A 15577-nucleotide genomic window follows, 5' to 3' on the forward strand; every position below is an offset into this window, starting at 1 on the left:
CATTCACATCTGAATACACATTTTGGACAAAGTTTTGAGGGTTGTTACCAAATTAAAGTTTGTGTACAAATTTCTGGAATTTCTGGTGGACCAACATTATGACCAAATCTCTTCCCAAGAAGAAGTTTGAAAGAAAGAAAGAAATTTCTGGTGGACCAACATTATTTTACAATAGAATGGTCTGAGAAGAGAATCCTAAAGAGGCCCTCAAAAGGGGAAGAAACAAAAATAAAAATACAATACAGTTAGGGAACACCAGTATTATTAGAATATTTAATTATATTTTAGTCACCTATATTTAGTTCTTTGTTTAATGGTCATTTAGCTTTTTAGTTAATTATCTTTTAAGCTTTATTTAGCATTTAGCTTTTTCTTTTTAGTTAATTAGCTTTTAAGCTTTATTTAGCGTTTAGCTTTTTAGTAGTTCACTTTAACGTTATGTTCTAATTATAGAACATCGTCTTGTAACCTCTATATATACATGTGTATATCTTTCAATGTAATTATCCGATTATTGAATAATTCATTCAATTTATTTTTCATGGTATCAAAGCGGGTCGATGGAATTCTTTAAAGTTTGGCGAATTTTTTAATAAAAATTCGTGGCCTTCTTTCTGGAATATTTTCCAGATTTTTTTAATTGCTTTTTATAAAAAAAAACGATTTTGCTTTTTTGAAGGCTTTTTGAGGGTTTCAAGGGTTTCTAGTTCGTGGGCGAATTTCTTTGTGCTGGGCAGCAGTTCATGTTTTTTTTAGGGTTTTGGAGATTTTCGGGCCTGCAACCTGGAGTTTTATTTTTGCAAATTGAAAATTTTCCTAAGGTTTTTGCAATTTTCGACTAAGGTTTTGACCCTTCAATTCAAGTCGAAATTTTATTTTTCTTGCAAATTCTTGGAGGGTTTTTTGAGACCTCAACTGGGTCGTCGTTAGATTTTTCTGTGTGCATCGTTTTCCATGCCTTGATTTTTGAGCCGTCAGATCTACATTCTGTTTTCAGATTCTTGGTGGGTTTTTCGAGAGATTTTTTGGGTTGGTCTCAGATTTTTCTATATGCGTTGTTTTCCATGCCTCAAATTTTATGCCTGCAAATTTTCCTTGGATTTTAAAAACAATCCACGATTTCTACTAATTTTGTGGACGTAGAGAATTTTGGTGTCTTCTGGGCATTGTTTATGCTGTACATCCGACCTAAGGATTTAAGTTTACAGAAATTTTTTAATTTCTAGGTTTCTTCCAAACCTCGAAATTTGCACCTTAGAATTTGTGCCAGAATTCTCCTCCAGGGTTTCAAATTTTTTGTGTAGCTGCTTCTATTCTGATTTTTAATCAGAATCTTCCGTCTCATTCTTTGTGCCTTCACTAGGTTGACCACGTTCAACCTCAGATTCCGTGATGGCATCTTTGACCAGCATCATGTTGGAACACAGACAAAAGTTCAACAACTGCCACAACACCTGGAAACAGTGCATGTTCACGATATCTGAATATCGTTGCCTTGATCAGATTGATTTAGGCCAGACCTCATCTTACAGGTTCTAGGGTTTTCACGATTTTTTCTTGAAAAATTGTCTATTGGTTTTCTGATTTTTTCCATAAAAAATCATGGGAGGGTTTTCGCGATTTTTTCCTCAAAAATTGTTCGCAGGGTTTATAAATTTCCCTTAAAAATTATCTCATCTGTAATCCACGATATTCGCGTAAATTTTAGTTATCTGGGTTTTACCGTTTTTTCCCACAAAAAAGATGATTTGTAACCTCAGATTTCATGGTTTTTTTATTTTCTCCTCAAAATCGTAAATTCTCTTTTGGAGGGTTCCTATTTCAGCATTTGACGGTTTTTTCCTCAAAATCGTGCTTTGTTGTAGTTAGTTTGGGTCACACCTGCTAGGGCGAACATCTGCAACCGTGGTATGTTGCAGTCAGTTTTGGAGTTGACACTCTTCTGCAAAAGGGTTTGCCGATTTTCCTCAAAATCATGGTTTTAAGTTTCAATTTGGTTACCCAACATCAGGTTGGATGGATTTTGGTATTTCTTGGTCATTAACACTTTTCAGATCCAGGGAGGGTCTCCACCACAGCAGGGTGTTCTTTTCATTTGTGATCCTACGAGCATTTCATTGATACGCTCAATATCTCCTCTACTAGTGTTGATTTGAAGTTTCCTGATCTTTGCAACAAGCTGCTCCAACAGGATCGATGGAAGCAGCAGTTTGGAAGCAGCGCTAGTTCATCCACTGAACAGGCTTTCACAGCCTTAGCTTCGCATAAGTGCAAGGGTAAAGCTTCATCCTTCCAGCAGAAAGGACAAGGTCAAGGTCAACCTCAGCAGTCTTCCAAAAAGAAGAGCTTACAGTGTTCCTACTATCACATATATGGCCATTTGGTGAAAGATTGTCGGAAATTGATAGCATCCAAGCAATCCAAACATGGAGGGTCCAAACAGAAAGCCAATTTTGCCACGCATCCTGATCAGAAGGAATCTGCCTTCTATGCGTTCATGGCCCAAACCTCCTCTGATGATGTTCAATCATCAGCCCAGTACATTGACTCTCGAGCCTCTCGACATTTCACACATTGTCGGGATTGGTTTACAGAGTACATGCCTTTCACTAATTTAGTGATCTTTGGTGGAGGTGAAGAGTATACTGTTGTCAGCAAGGGCAACGTTAAGATTTCGTCTAGTGGGAGGGATTTAATACTCCTCAATGTATACTTTGTACCTGGTATGAAGCTCAATCTACTATCAATCAGTTAGATTATGCAGCATTCACCACAGCTGGATGTCGTCTTCGGGTTGCACAAGTGCAACATTGTTGACGGGGAGACTCACACTAGAGTTGCAGTTGGTATTGAGGATCATGGTCTTTATAGACTTGTTGATTCTACTGGTTCTTGGGAGCTCGACATGGCAGCTAGGAGTACATCCATCAGCACTCTTTGGCATCAGCAATATGGGCATCTCAATGTCCACTATCTCTCTCAGTTCGTTCAAGAGGATCTAGTCATAGGATTACCTAAGATTCAAACTCAGAATCATGGAGTTTGCGGAGCGTGTCAAGCTGGAAAGCAGCATAGGACTCTGTTTTCAAATGTAGACGCTTGGAGAGCATCCAAGGTCTTGCAACTCGTTCATGCAGACATCTGTGGTCCCATGAACACTCCATCAGTCATTGGATGCAAGTATTTTCTATTATTTGTTGATGATTTCACCACACGCATGTGGGTTTATTTTCTTAAGCAGAAATCAGAGGTGTTCACCATGTTTCAAACGTTAAGGCCTTAGTGGAAAAAGAGTCTCGCTATCAAATAGTCACTCTTCGGTCCGACAATGTAGGGGAATTTTGTTCTACAGAGTTCACCAACTTTTGTGCATCACATGGCATTAAGCATCAGCTTACCACACCTTACACCCCACAACAGAACGGTGTTGTTGAGCGCAGGAACTCTACAGTCACTGAGATGGCTCGGTCTATGTTGGAGCATAGGAAATGTTCCAAAACACTTTTGGGCGGAAGCGATCTTCACTGCAATCTACCTTCTGAACCAATCTCCCACAAAGGCCATTAAGAAGATGACTCCAGAGGAAGCTTGGTCTGGCAGGAAGCCCAAAATCAATCATTTGAAAGTTTTTGGCTCTACAGCTTATGTTTGGATTCCAGATGCCACGCACACCAAACTGGATCCAAAGAGGCAGAAATTGATGTTCATCGGCTACAGTGACAACCACAAGGCATATCGGTTGGTTGATATAGACACTAATCACCTCATATTCAATCGAGATGTAGTATTTGATGAAGAAAGAGGGCCTTTTCTGAAAACGAAGTCCTATGCTGCTTTCCAGCTTGACACGCTCCGCAAATTCCATGATTCTAAGTTTGAATCTCAGGTAATCCTACGACTAGATCCTCTTGAACCAACTGAGAGAGATAGTGGACATTGAGATGCCCATATCGCTGATGCCAAAGAGTGTTGATGGAAGTACTCCTAGCTGCCATGGCAAGCTCCTGAGAACCAGTAGAATCAACAAGTCTATAAAGACCATGATCCTCAATACCAACTGCAACTGTAGTGCGAGTCTCCCTCTCAACAATGCTGCACTTGTGCAACCCGAAGACGACATCCAACTGTGGTGAATGCTACATAATCTAACTGAATGACAGTAGATTGAGCTTCATACCAGGTACAAAGTATACATTGAGGAATATTAAATCCCTCCCACCAAATAAAATCTAAACATTGCCCTTGCCGACAACAGTATAGTCTTCACCTCCACCAAAGATCATTGAATCAGTGAAAGGCATGTACTCTGCAAACCAATCTTGACGATGTGTGAAATGTCGAGAGGCTCCAGAGTCAATGTACCAAGTTGATGATTGAACATCATCAGAGGAGGTTTGGGCCATGAACGCATACAAGGCAAATTCCTTCTAAACACGATGCGTGGCAGAATTGGCTACAGATGGGTTTGATGGTTTTTTCCTCAAAAATCGTGCTTTGTCGCAGTCAGTTTGGTTCGCACCTGCCAGGGCGAACATCTGCAACCATGGTATTAGGGTCAATGGATTCTTTAAAGTTTGGCGAATTTTTTAATAAAAATTCATGCACTTCTTTTTGGAATATTTTCCAGATTTTTTTAATTGTTTTTGAATTAAAAAAAACGATTTTGCTTTTTAGAAGGCTTTTTGAGGGTTTCTAGTTTGTGGGCGAATTTCTGTGTTGGGCAGCAGTTCATGTTTTTTAGAGTTCTGGAGATTTTCGAGCTTGCAACTTGGAGTTTTTTTTTGCAGATTGAAAATTTTCCTAGGGTTTCTGCAATTTTCCACTAGGGTTTTGACCCTTCAGTTCAAGTCGAAATTTTATTTTGCTTCCAGATTCTTGGTGGGTTTTTCAAGACCTCAACTGGGTCGTCATCAGATTTTTCTAGGTGCATCGTTTTCCATGTTTCAATTTTTGAGCCATTGGATCTGCATTTTGATTTCAGATTCTTGGTGGGTTTTTCAAGAGCTTTTCTGGGTTGGTCTCAGATTTTTTTTGGATTCGAGTTGCGGCCTCGTTTTCCGCAACTCAAATTTTGTGCCAACAAATTTGTCTTGGAATTTAAAAACATTCTGCAATTATTTTGGGTTGGTCAAGAGTACATTATTTTACAATAGGATGGTCTAAGAAGAGAATCCTAAAGAGGCCCTCAAAAGGGGAAGAAACAAAAATAAAAATACAATACAGTTAGGGAACACCAGTATGTGGTCAGGAAATCAATACAGATTGCCAAGTAGGGGGAAAAAGAACCCAAAGACCATAAGCTGAGGAGTGCTGGACTGATAGGAAAGTCCTATTGAGATGTTGGGAGAAGATCTTGGTATTCTTAACAGTTTCAGCACTAGATTGTTAAAATTTGTCACTCATAAGTATTCTTTGTACCTTAGATCTTAAAACATGTTATTAATTTATTTACTTTAAGAAAATATCAGTTTTCATGAGTTTGAGAGCTCCCAATTTCAGGTATGATTCCAATAATTAGGAGCTAATCTACTAATTGGAGAACAATCTGTGGCGTCCCATATTTTGTTAGTGCACTTAGGCAGGCACAGTTGGGGTGGTCTGAGATTTGTAACCATCTGCAGTTTAAGTACCATGAGTTTAGAATTACAGTACATGAGATTAGCATACTGCAGATGAACAGTTATTGACTGTGTGTGACTCACAATGCAATGTCCCCTTTTGAAATAACCATGTTTAAAAGGAACTGTAATAAGCTTATTTGAAAAATGGTGGAAATGGTTAAATCTATTGCTTATTTTAGGTGATACTGCTAGGAAATTGTTAGCTGCCGCTGGCTGATTTATTAATGATAGATAAATTATAACTGAATAAGTTGGCCGGCCCTTTCACAAACTACAGCCAACTTACTGCTGTCACCAGAATTGGGAGGGTAGAGAAGCCAATTGCCCAGGACAAAGTAAAGTAAAGCTATTGCAGAAATTAATAAGGTCAAACACTATTTTTGTAGAGCCAAACTTGGGTGCCGCTGAGTAAAGACCATAATAGAGGTCACCACTGTATTATTTTAGAAACCACCAAAAGAGATAAAGTTTGCAGCATGTACGAAATGAGGCAACAGAATTTCGTTTCAAAAGGAGCTCTGAAATGATATTATGATTAAAGATTATTTTTAATATATAAATAAAATTATTGAAGTTTATAGTCAAGAGGCACTTCAATAGTTGTAACTCTTGGGGGAACAAAGATATTTGAAGAAGACCAGGCAAAGGAGAAGGGAAGGATGGTGAATGCACTTAAAATTTGATTATTACTCATTGTGCAGCAAGAACTGTGGTTTAATCAATCTGAGGACGAAACCCCTCTAGGTTTGGAATTGGAGGGCAGAAATAAATAACTCCTTAGAGTGATCTAACATGGAGAACAGCTTTGTGCACATTAAATTAATTATCAAAATATCAATTGGAATATTTATGATTTTTGGAAACTATATTATTTTATAGAAATAAAAAATTAAATTGGATTAAATACTAAAATAAAATTTAAAAAGGAACACCACACAGAATCAAACCGACATGATATGTTCCCTCCCAAAGACATTATCCTTCTTTCTGGAGATTAATTTATATGTTTTTTGCATATTCATTCTCATTATTCTTAATGGTGTAATTTCTAAAGAAACATTGCCAATTTTTTCATCAATATAATCTGCTCTAAATTGTACAATTATTGCATGAAGTTGATTTCTTGCTCAAATGAAGTGTAATTTTATAAAGTTCCCACCCAAATGAAGTGTAATTTTATAAAGTTCCCACACAACCTGATTTACATTCATCCAATGCTTATGCATTTTTGCAGTTCTAATTGAATATCTCAGAGGGTTTGAGAAGCTTTATAGAGGTCAATTTCCTCTTATTTTTATTCTCTCTTCCATGCACAGGCCTCCACCATTCACATCATGCAAGATTTTTACATTCAGCCTAATTTGTTTTTAATTTCAAGAAACACTTCAACATTAACAGAAAAACTTTAACAGGTATAAATACATATCATAAATGTTTACAAGAAAGGTCTCCAAAAATTGCATAACATTAGCATTCCTAACAGGAAAAATAAACTTTTTACCAAACACAAAATTAGAAAATAGTGGCTTATTTAAAGCCTCCCTAAAGTTGAAAGCACTATACATACCCGCTCATACGACTCATCCAAAATTATTGCACCAGTTACTGGCACGCGAACTTTATAGGAAGTGAAATCCTTGTATATGTCATCTATATGTGCAATATAGGGTCTCAATGCAGCACAACTCTGAAACACTTATGGAGTTAAAGAAATATGTTTGCACTGACAATAAATATCAATTATAACACAAACAATAATCAATGTGCTCATAATCCACATCAAAATCATCTCCCACCAAAGTATATAACATGACAAAGTATGAATATTCAGAAACTTGGTAATGAGTAGTTAAGCACATTTTTCCAAGATTTTCACTGCACAAAGTCTTCCACATAAATATCTCCAAATACACATGATGCAAGCATAAACCTAAACTTGCAAAAGCCAGTAAATCCCTAGGAAATAATGTTACAAAAAAAAACATTTTAAATATTATTCAGTTTGATACATTATAGTCGCCACATGTATAACTACGGCACATGTATGATTAACACTATTATATAATAATCCTCATATCATAAACTCAAATAGGCAAATTTCTATAAAAGTGGAACCTTTGTTGTTGCAGTAATGATTAAGATTACTTTTCAATATTGAAACCTAGATTTCTTGCAATGTCTTACACGAGAGCTACAACCCAGTTTCCATCATACCCCCACATCTTTCTGAACTTGCCTTTCTCTAGATTTTGGCTTAAGCCATCATTTATTTAAGCAAAATGGGTGCTTTTGACATTGTTACTGCACCAAAATCCACTCAAAATCATAAAATTTAAGCAATAAAAAAAGAGGCAGAGGATGAGAAAGGCCCCACCTTGCAAAGCATACAAAACCCTTCCATAGGTGTGGAAATTTTGCTAGAATCCCTTTGCTAAGATAGTCAGTATTCCACTCTAGAACCATAACAACCTGTTAGCAATAGCATTACTGAACAAGCTGTAAAATTACATTGTATGGTACCCCTGTATAGATGTCGGCAGCCTGATAATACAAACAATAACATTACAAAAGATTCTTACAAGCTTCTGGCTTAGGCATAACCATTTGCCTCTTATTAAGCAAACTCAAACAGCTATGCTGCCTTACTTTTCTATCATTATGTCACTGTACATATTTCTGTTGCAAAAACAATATATTGAGTCCTTTCATGAACTATTTCAATAAAGATTTGAAAAAACTCATCTTCAAATTTATTTAGGAGGATAATGTGGACCATACGTTAAATCTACTGCAACAGAAAACAAATATGCAAAAAATATGTGCAGAACATCATTTAAATGCTTCAACTGCAATAGTAAACCAACAATGAATTTATTAATATTACCATCAACAAATATCAATTCAAAGGATACTTAAAGATGTGAATTCCCTTAGGCTTAGGGACTTTAAGGATGGATTTTGCTCCATTGCATTGTCCTCGTAAAACCAATGTGCACATTCTATGAGAAACAAAATTCTTTCAAACGACTGTAGGTCTTCTTTAGGACAATTCAAAACGAACCGACTGCATTAAATATAGTATACTATTAGTAGCTTCAGAATAGTGCAAAGCCTCTAACTTTATCCACTAATAGTGAGCTGGTTCAACCAAAGCAGAAAAAAGTGCTCTGCCTGTGCTGATAATTAAAAAAAAGATCTCTAATTTCAACCCTGACATAGTGAAAAATTAGCAGAACTGCAAATTTTAGTAAAAAGAACAAAAGAAAGGAAAGAGTAATAAATATGTATCATAAAGTGACCTCCTTTAGAAACGTTTAACAGTGCTGAAAAACAAACTTCTTGAATTTTAGTTTATTATAGCCAACTAAGAACTTCCAACCCACCTAAGAGATAGGTAAACACTTAAGTTAAAATTTAACAAAGTTTCTGCGAACACTGCTTTGTTTCGATAAATTTATTGAAATGTTGTTTACCATTAGCAGCAACTGAAAAATTGCAATCCCACTTTGGTAAGCAAATAAATAGCATACTTTCTACATACCCTGCTTGAAAGTTAATAAATACGAAGAATTGTTAAGAAAGTAACTCACAATATTGATCTTACTTTAGGGTAAACGAATATATATATATATATATATATATAGAGAGAGAGAGAGAGAGGAGCTTAATTTGATCCTACTTTAGGATAAACTGAACAAAGATATATATATATATATATATATATATATATATATATATATATTGATTGGGCCTCGCAAGGAAATACCAAGGCCTTAGGTGCAAGTTGCACCATACGGGATGAGTCGAGAACTCTCATTTGGGCACGATCAAAGAAATGTACAAAAAATGAGGTAGAGTTTGAAGCTCTCTTCGAAGGATTAAAACTGTGTGAACAAAAGAACGTAAGATTAATTGATGTGAGAAACTTTATGGTCTGCATCAATGCAATTTGTAGCGGTCTAATCGAAGATCTATGAATTGGAAGTGGAATAAATGTATAGATGACATCACCAAAATATAAGACAGATTACAACATTTCTCTCCAAGGTACATTTACCAAGAAGCTAATAGGGTTGAGAACCTCTTGGCTAATTAAGTTGTGTAGAACAAAACGAGTTGATGAGGAGGTGCCACCAGGACTAGTTGGGCTACCATTGGATGATCCACTTCTGCCAAAGGGTGATAGTGACTCAGACAATTCTTGGTCTTTGGATATTGATAGCCCGAAGGAGGCTTAGTTTCATAGATTGCTGTATTTTGATGATTGAGATTTCTGGATACATGTTTGAAAATTTTAAATATTGATAGACCATGGGCTTTTAATATTTGATACTGCTGTTATACTGCTTTATTGAAAATTATTATACTGTTATACTATTGCTTGCATGATTTCTTTACATTTTGATATTGTTGTTATCAGTTATTGGCATTTCTCTCTCTTTCCCTCTCTCTCTATAATATATTAATATATTTTGAAAAATTCAAATATATATATATAAAATGTCGTCCCTTGAAAATGACCCTTTAGGGGATGTCCCAAAAAATGGCATCTCGTCGTCCCCGTCTCTAAAATGTCGTCGAACGTAGGTTATTAGTCATATCCAAGGTTACAAGGGTACTTGGAGACTGGTATCGGTACCGGTACAGCTAAATTTCAAAAATAGGACACATGTACTTTGAGACGTCAATTTTTTTTTAATATAATTTAATAATTTCTAGAAAATATCATGACATAGAACTTTGAAAACAAGAACTGTGGTAAAGTTTAACGCTAATTTCAAAATGAACAAAAATTTAAATTTAAATTGCTTATAATACTGGCACCATAGCCAATCTAAGTGGCCTATGCATCTTGAAGTTCCCGAAGACGTTTCCAGTACCGGAGACAGGTCTGTCTCCGGTATGCGTCTCAGGGGTAGGAGACAAGTATCCTGATAACGTAGGTCATGTCATTCAGAGATATCAAGAAATCTTTCAAGGATCTTGGACATGGAAAAATGTATGGATTAAAATCCAAATTCTAAAGCACAACACGTGATTTCAGCATTTCTAAAAGGATAAACTACAATGGCATCTACATTGCTCTTCTTCAAGGAGGTGATTGAAGGTAAGACTAGGAAGATGGCAAGTGTAATGACCGTTAAAGGAGTGCAATGCGTACATATAGAGGAGAATTTATTGTACCAGCTTCAAAGCTTGTTTACGCTTCACATATCGATTGGGGAGAGAGTGTTCATTGCAACTATAAGGTTGAGGAGGCTTGCAGCAAGGCATGTACATGATCAAAGCATAACGGAAGCCCTACTCATCGATGTAATTGATATTCTAGACAAGAAAATGTGAGGTAAGTTGGTTGTGGAAAACTTCTTCCAAGACCAATGATGCAACAAAAAAATGGAGACTATTGTTGAAATATAGCTAGGTCGTATCCCTTGATTGGGCCAACCTAGCTTGGTAAATGTTTGATGGGCCTTCTTATGTGATTATATTATGTAGCTTGTGAATGTTAAAGGGCAGGCCCTATTTGGGCACTCAACTTGTGTAACTTATAAATGGGTCTGGCCCTAAATGGGCATTGTAACTTGTGATTCATGTTGGGCCCTAAATGGGTGATACAATGTAACTTGTTGATGTGATAGGGCTAACCCTATAATATGTAACTTGTAATTATTATGGGTCAGACCCTATTTTGGGCGCTAACTTTAGATGCCTTATAAATTTATTGTAACAGCCGACCTAAGTCAAATAAGATGCAAAAGCTCATATATATTCAAGGCAATGCAAGCATCAACAAAAAATATACACACTTAGCGAATTACCTCTACAAGGTTAGCAAACTTCTATTGTATGTGATCTGCAATTTCCTTCATTAATCAGCATCTGTGATCAGCAAATCTGGAGCTGCACTCTAGGGCAATGAATGCTTTGTCTACTAGGCTGGGCGAACTCTTGGGCTGCCGAATTTGTCTTAGGTCTGTTGGAGTGTGTCAAGGCTGTCTAAGTTTGACAGCGATCTGCACATCTCCCTAAATTCCAGATTAAGATAAGTTTTGCTATAGTTGATTTATGCCCTAGAAGGGTAAACTTGTAATCTGCTTAATCAAATCAGATCTGAGATTATTGTTGCTGGGTTTTTCCTCCTAAAGGGAGGTTTTCCCAGGGTATCACTGTGTTATGTGTGCATTTGTGTTTTCCTGCTCTTTTATGTCAATCTGATTGCTAAGTTTAACATAAAACTAACATGGTATCAGAGCGGGTTCCTTCTATAAAGCCTAACAGCTTGAAGGTAGATCTTGTATCCTTTTTGCAAACTGAGAAATCAAAGTAGGTAGCACAGAGAAGTGTTGAAGAAGACTAGCATGAATGCAATTCTATCAGGCTTATCGCTCTACTCATACAAACTGGGAAACGATTCACAACTATTGATTGCTAATGTCATGCAGTGTCCTGACTTCAAACCAAATTCACATTCCTGTGGCGAGGGCATTTATGAAGTGCTTATGGATGAGAATGGATTCTTAGTGATGGCGAGGGCCGAAGGCCATGCAGCCATCATCAGATGATTCAATGTGATCTAAGTGGATGGTTATGTTGAAAACTAACTTATAAGAGAAGTATTTTTTGAATTTTTCATGTTGTTATCAATTCATTGGATAGTGAATAATTTATGATAGTCTTGAACTATTAGTAACCTCTCTTAAATGCTTTCAAGACGGACTGAGGAGCATAAAGATGATGATTGTATTCAAGAGGAAGGTTTTGAGACATCCTGTGAAGAAGCATCACAGGCTGAAGACTAAGAGACATAGCTTAGTTGGTGATACTGCGATCAGGTTCAGCTTCAAAGGGAGCTTGTTTGTTGTTTCAGCTTTAGAGGAAGCCATATCCTCAATTAAGGCAATCTTCCGAGAGAAGATTGAGGTGAAAGCCCTCGGTTAAGGCATTCTTCTCTCGGAGAAGTCTGAGGTTAGAGCCCTCATTCCACCCTCTACAAGTAGGCATAGTGGACCCACCCTCTGAGGAGTGCAAGGTGGGACCACCCTCTGCGGAGTGCAAGGTGGTAGTTTCTTTGAGGTGTAAGAACTCTTCCACCCTCGCAGGCAATGCAAGGTGGATCCATCCTCTGCAGATGTGCATGATGGGTATCATGAAAGAGTTCATGATGTATATAGAATTCATCCTCTGCGGGCATGCATGGTGAATATCAAGAAAGGAATCCATGATGTATCTTGGAACCATCCTCTGTGGGAATGCATGATGGATATCATGGAAAGAGTCCATGACGCATGGTCACGGTGTAACTTGATTATTCAAGGGATCCTCCCTAGCTAAGAGGGAGTGTTGAAATATAGCTAGGTCGTATCCCTTGATTGGGCCGACCTAGCTTGGTAAATATTTGATGGGCCTTCTTATGTGATTATATTATGTAGCTTGTGAATGTTGCAGGCCCTATTTGAACGCTCAACTTGTGTAACTTGTAATTGGGTCTGACCCTAAATGGGCATTGTAACTTGTGATTCATGTTGGGCCCTAAATGGGTGATACAATGTAACTTGTTGATGTGATAGGGCTAACCCTATAATATGTAACTTGTAATTATTATGAGTCAGACCCTATTTTGGGCACCAACTTTAGATGCCTTATAAATTTCCTGTAAAGGCCGACCTAAGTCAAATAAGATGTAAAAGCTCATATATATTCAAAGCAATGCAAGCATCAACATAAGATATACACACTTAGCGAACTACCTCTGCAAGGTTAGCGAACTTCTATTGTATGCGATCTGCAATTTCCTTCATTGATCAGCATCCGTGATCAGCAAATCTGGAGCTGCACTCTAGGGCAGTGAATGCTTTGTCTACTAAGCTGGGCGAAGATCTTCTGGGCTGCCGAATTTGTCTTAGGTCTGCTGGAGCGTGTCAAGGCTGCCCAAAGGCTGTCTTAAGTTTGACAGCGATCTGCACATCTCCCTGACTTCCAGATTAAGATAAGTTTTGCTATAGTTGATTTATGCCCTAGAAGGGTAAACCTGCAATCTGCTTGATCAAATCAGATCTGAGATTATTGTTGCTGGGTTTTTCGTCCAAGAGGCAGGTTTTCCCAGAATATCACTGTGTTATGTGTGCATTTGTGTTTTCTTGTTCTTTTCTGTCAATCTGATTGCTAAGTTTAACATAAAACTAACAACTATTTCTAAAACTACAATTGGAGGAGATCAACCATGGACATCGATGGTGTTTTCAAACATGAGGAGCTCAAGCAGAATAACACATTGAGTATGTATCTACCTCATCCTTCAATTCACCATTGAAAAAAATTGCTAGAGTTAGGAGCATCACTAGTAAAGCTATATTTCCCCTTAGATTCCATTGCCTTGAACTAGAAGAAACTAGAATATGTGCATAAGGCCTTTGCAAAGTAGTAAAAGCAAAACTATGATTGCCCCTCCCTCTTGATGGAAAAGAACCAAATAGAGGTGCATTTTCTTTACAACCACCCCATAATTTACTTATCTCAACCCTATATTTCAGGTCTTGTGTCACTTTTTCACATACTTCTACACTTTAGCTTGGAATATTAAGAAGGTGGGCATTAACTCTACTAATGCTGCCCTAAAATTCAAGCTTACAAAAATGGCACTTCCACAACCTAGTACCCCCAAATGCCCCAAGCTTTGTTTGTAAATTAGTTGCAAATTGTTTCAAAGGGAAGTTAGGATCAAAAGGACCCTTAGAATATTTTTGTAGCATTTTGGAAGGTCAACTTGTTGGTGTTGGAAATAAACCACACCCAGACCAACAATGGACTAGTCCAAGAGGGGCCAGTAGCTCAGTGGTAGACCACTCCAACAGCGTTATGAAAGGTCCTAGGTTCAAGCCCTAGTTGGTCCATGTCTCTAACATGGTATCAGAGCCAAGTCTAGGCTAGGAGCCCCAAGCACACGAGAGGTGTGGCTTAAGGGGGGGTTTTGGTGTTTGAAATAAGCCACACCTGGACCAACGATGGACTGGTCTAAGAGGGGCCAGTAGCTCAGTGGTAGAGCACTCCAACAGTGTTATAGAAGGTCCTAGATTCGATTCCTAGCGGGTCCATGTCTCTAACACAACTAACATTCGCACTCCTGATGGATCTAATGGCTTCACCCCTCTTCGCTACCATACTTTCATCAAGTGCGTAATCAAATTTAATTCTGCAACCTCTTCAAGCTCATATTGTGAGAACTCATAATGAGACTGCATCAAATGAAATAAAATTTATAATTAATAATTTAGAATCCAAATTCAAATCATGCATAATGCAAGGGATTGAGACACAATGATTTTGTTTGTGTCTTTCTTACTTATGTCACACAAAATGCAAAAGTAGAGGATACACAAAAGTTAAAATCCTTATTTGACAAAAAAATGAATATCTAGCAAATAAAATAATGTTGTTATAAAGTTAAAACATTTAAAATTTGATCATTATTTATTTGTAGAAATAAAATAATGAATTAAAATTGAAATTTGCAACAACATCAATTGTAAATCTGTAAATTAATCACTAAATTTGTCAAAAAAAAATTACAAATGAATAATTAGTTACTAAATTGTATTAGAATAATTAATTCTTTTAGTCAGTTATTACCTTTTTAGTGGTTCTATTAATGGTCATTTAGCTTTTTAGTTTGTCATCTTAGTTGTTGACTTATTTAGCTTTTTACTTCGTTTAGTTGTTTAAGTGAAACTATCACTTCTTTTATAAGAACGCATAGTTTGCTTTACAGATTTTAGCTTTTAGCTTTATTTAGCGTTTTAAGCATTTTAGCTTCATGTTGAAGCTTTAGTTTATCGGTTCGTTCTTTTTAGAACACAATTCCTTTATATACAGTTGTATATTCGTAATTAATTAATCTGATTATTCAAGATCATTCAATTATTTTTTATGGTATCAAAGCCGGAGCCGGTCTGGATCTG

At 36.9% G+C, this 15577-nt stretch overlaps 1 protein-coding gene across 1 annotated transcript in view; it reads right to left on the reverse strand.

Moving 5' to 3' along the window:
• The window catches only part of LOC131049496 (mRNA-decapping enzyme subunit 2), a 95274-nt gene that overhangs the window by 71838 nt on the left and 7859 nt on the right, over window positions 1–15577 (reverse strand). The window contains exons 2-3 of the mRNA XM_057983563.2: window positions 8534–8685; window positions 7189–7316 (exon numbers count right to left, since the gene is read on the reverse strand). Of these exons, the coding sequence (XP_057839546.1) occupies window positions 7189–7316; window positions 8534–8685 (280 nt within the window). The remainder of the gene's footprint in view (window positions 1–7188; window positions 7317–8533; window positions 8686–15577) is intronic.

This window comes from Cryptomeria japonica, chromosome 11 (assembly GCF_030272615.1).
Source record: "Cryptomeria japonica chromosome 11, Sugi_1.0, whole genome shotgun sequence".
Lineage (NCBI taxonomy): Eukaryota > Viridiplantae > Streptophyta > Pinopsida > Cupressales > Cupressaceae > Cryptomeria > Cryptomeria japonica.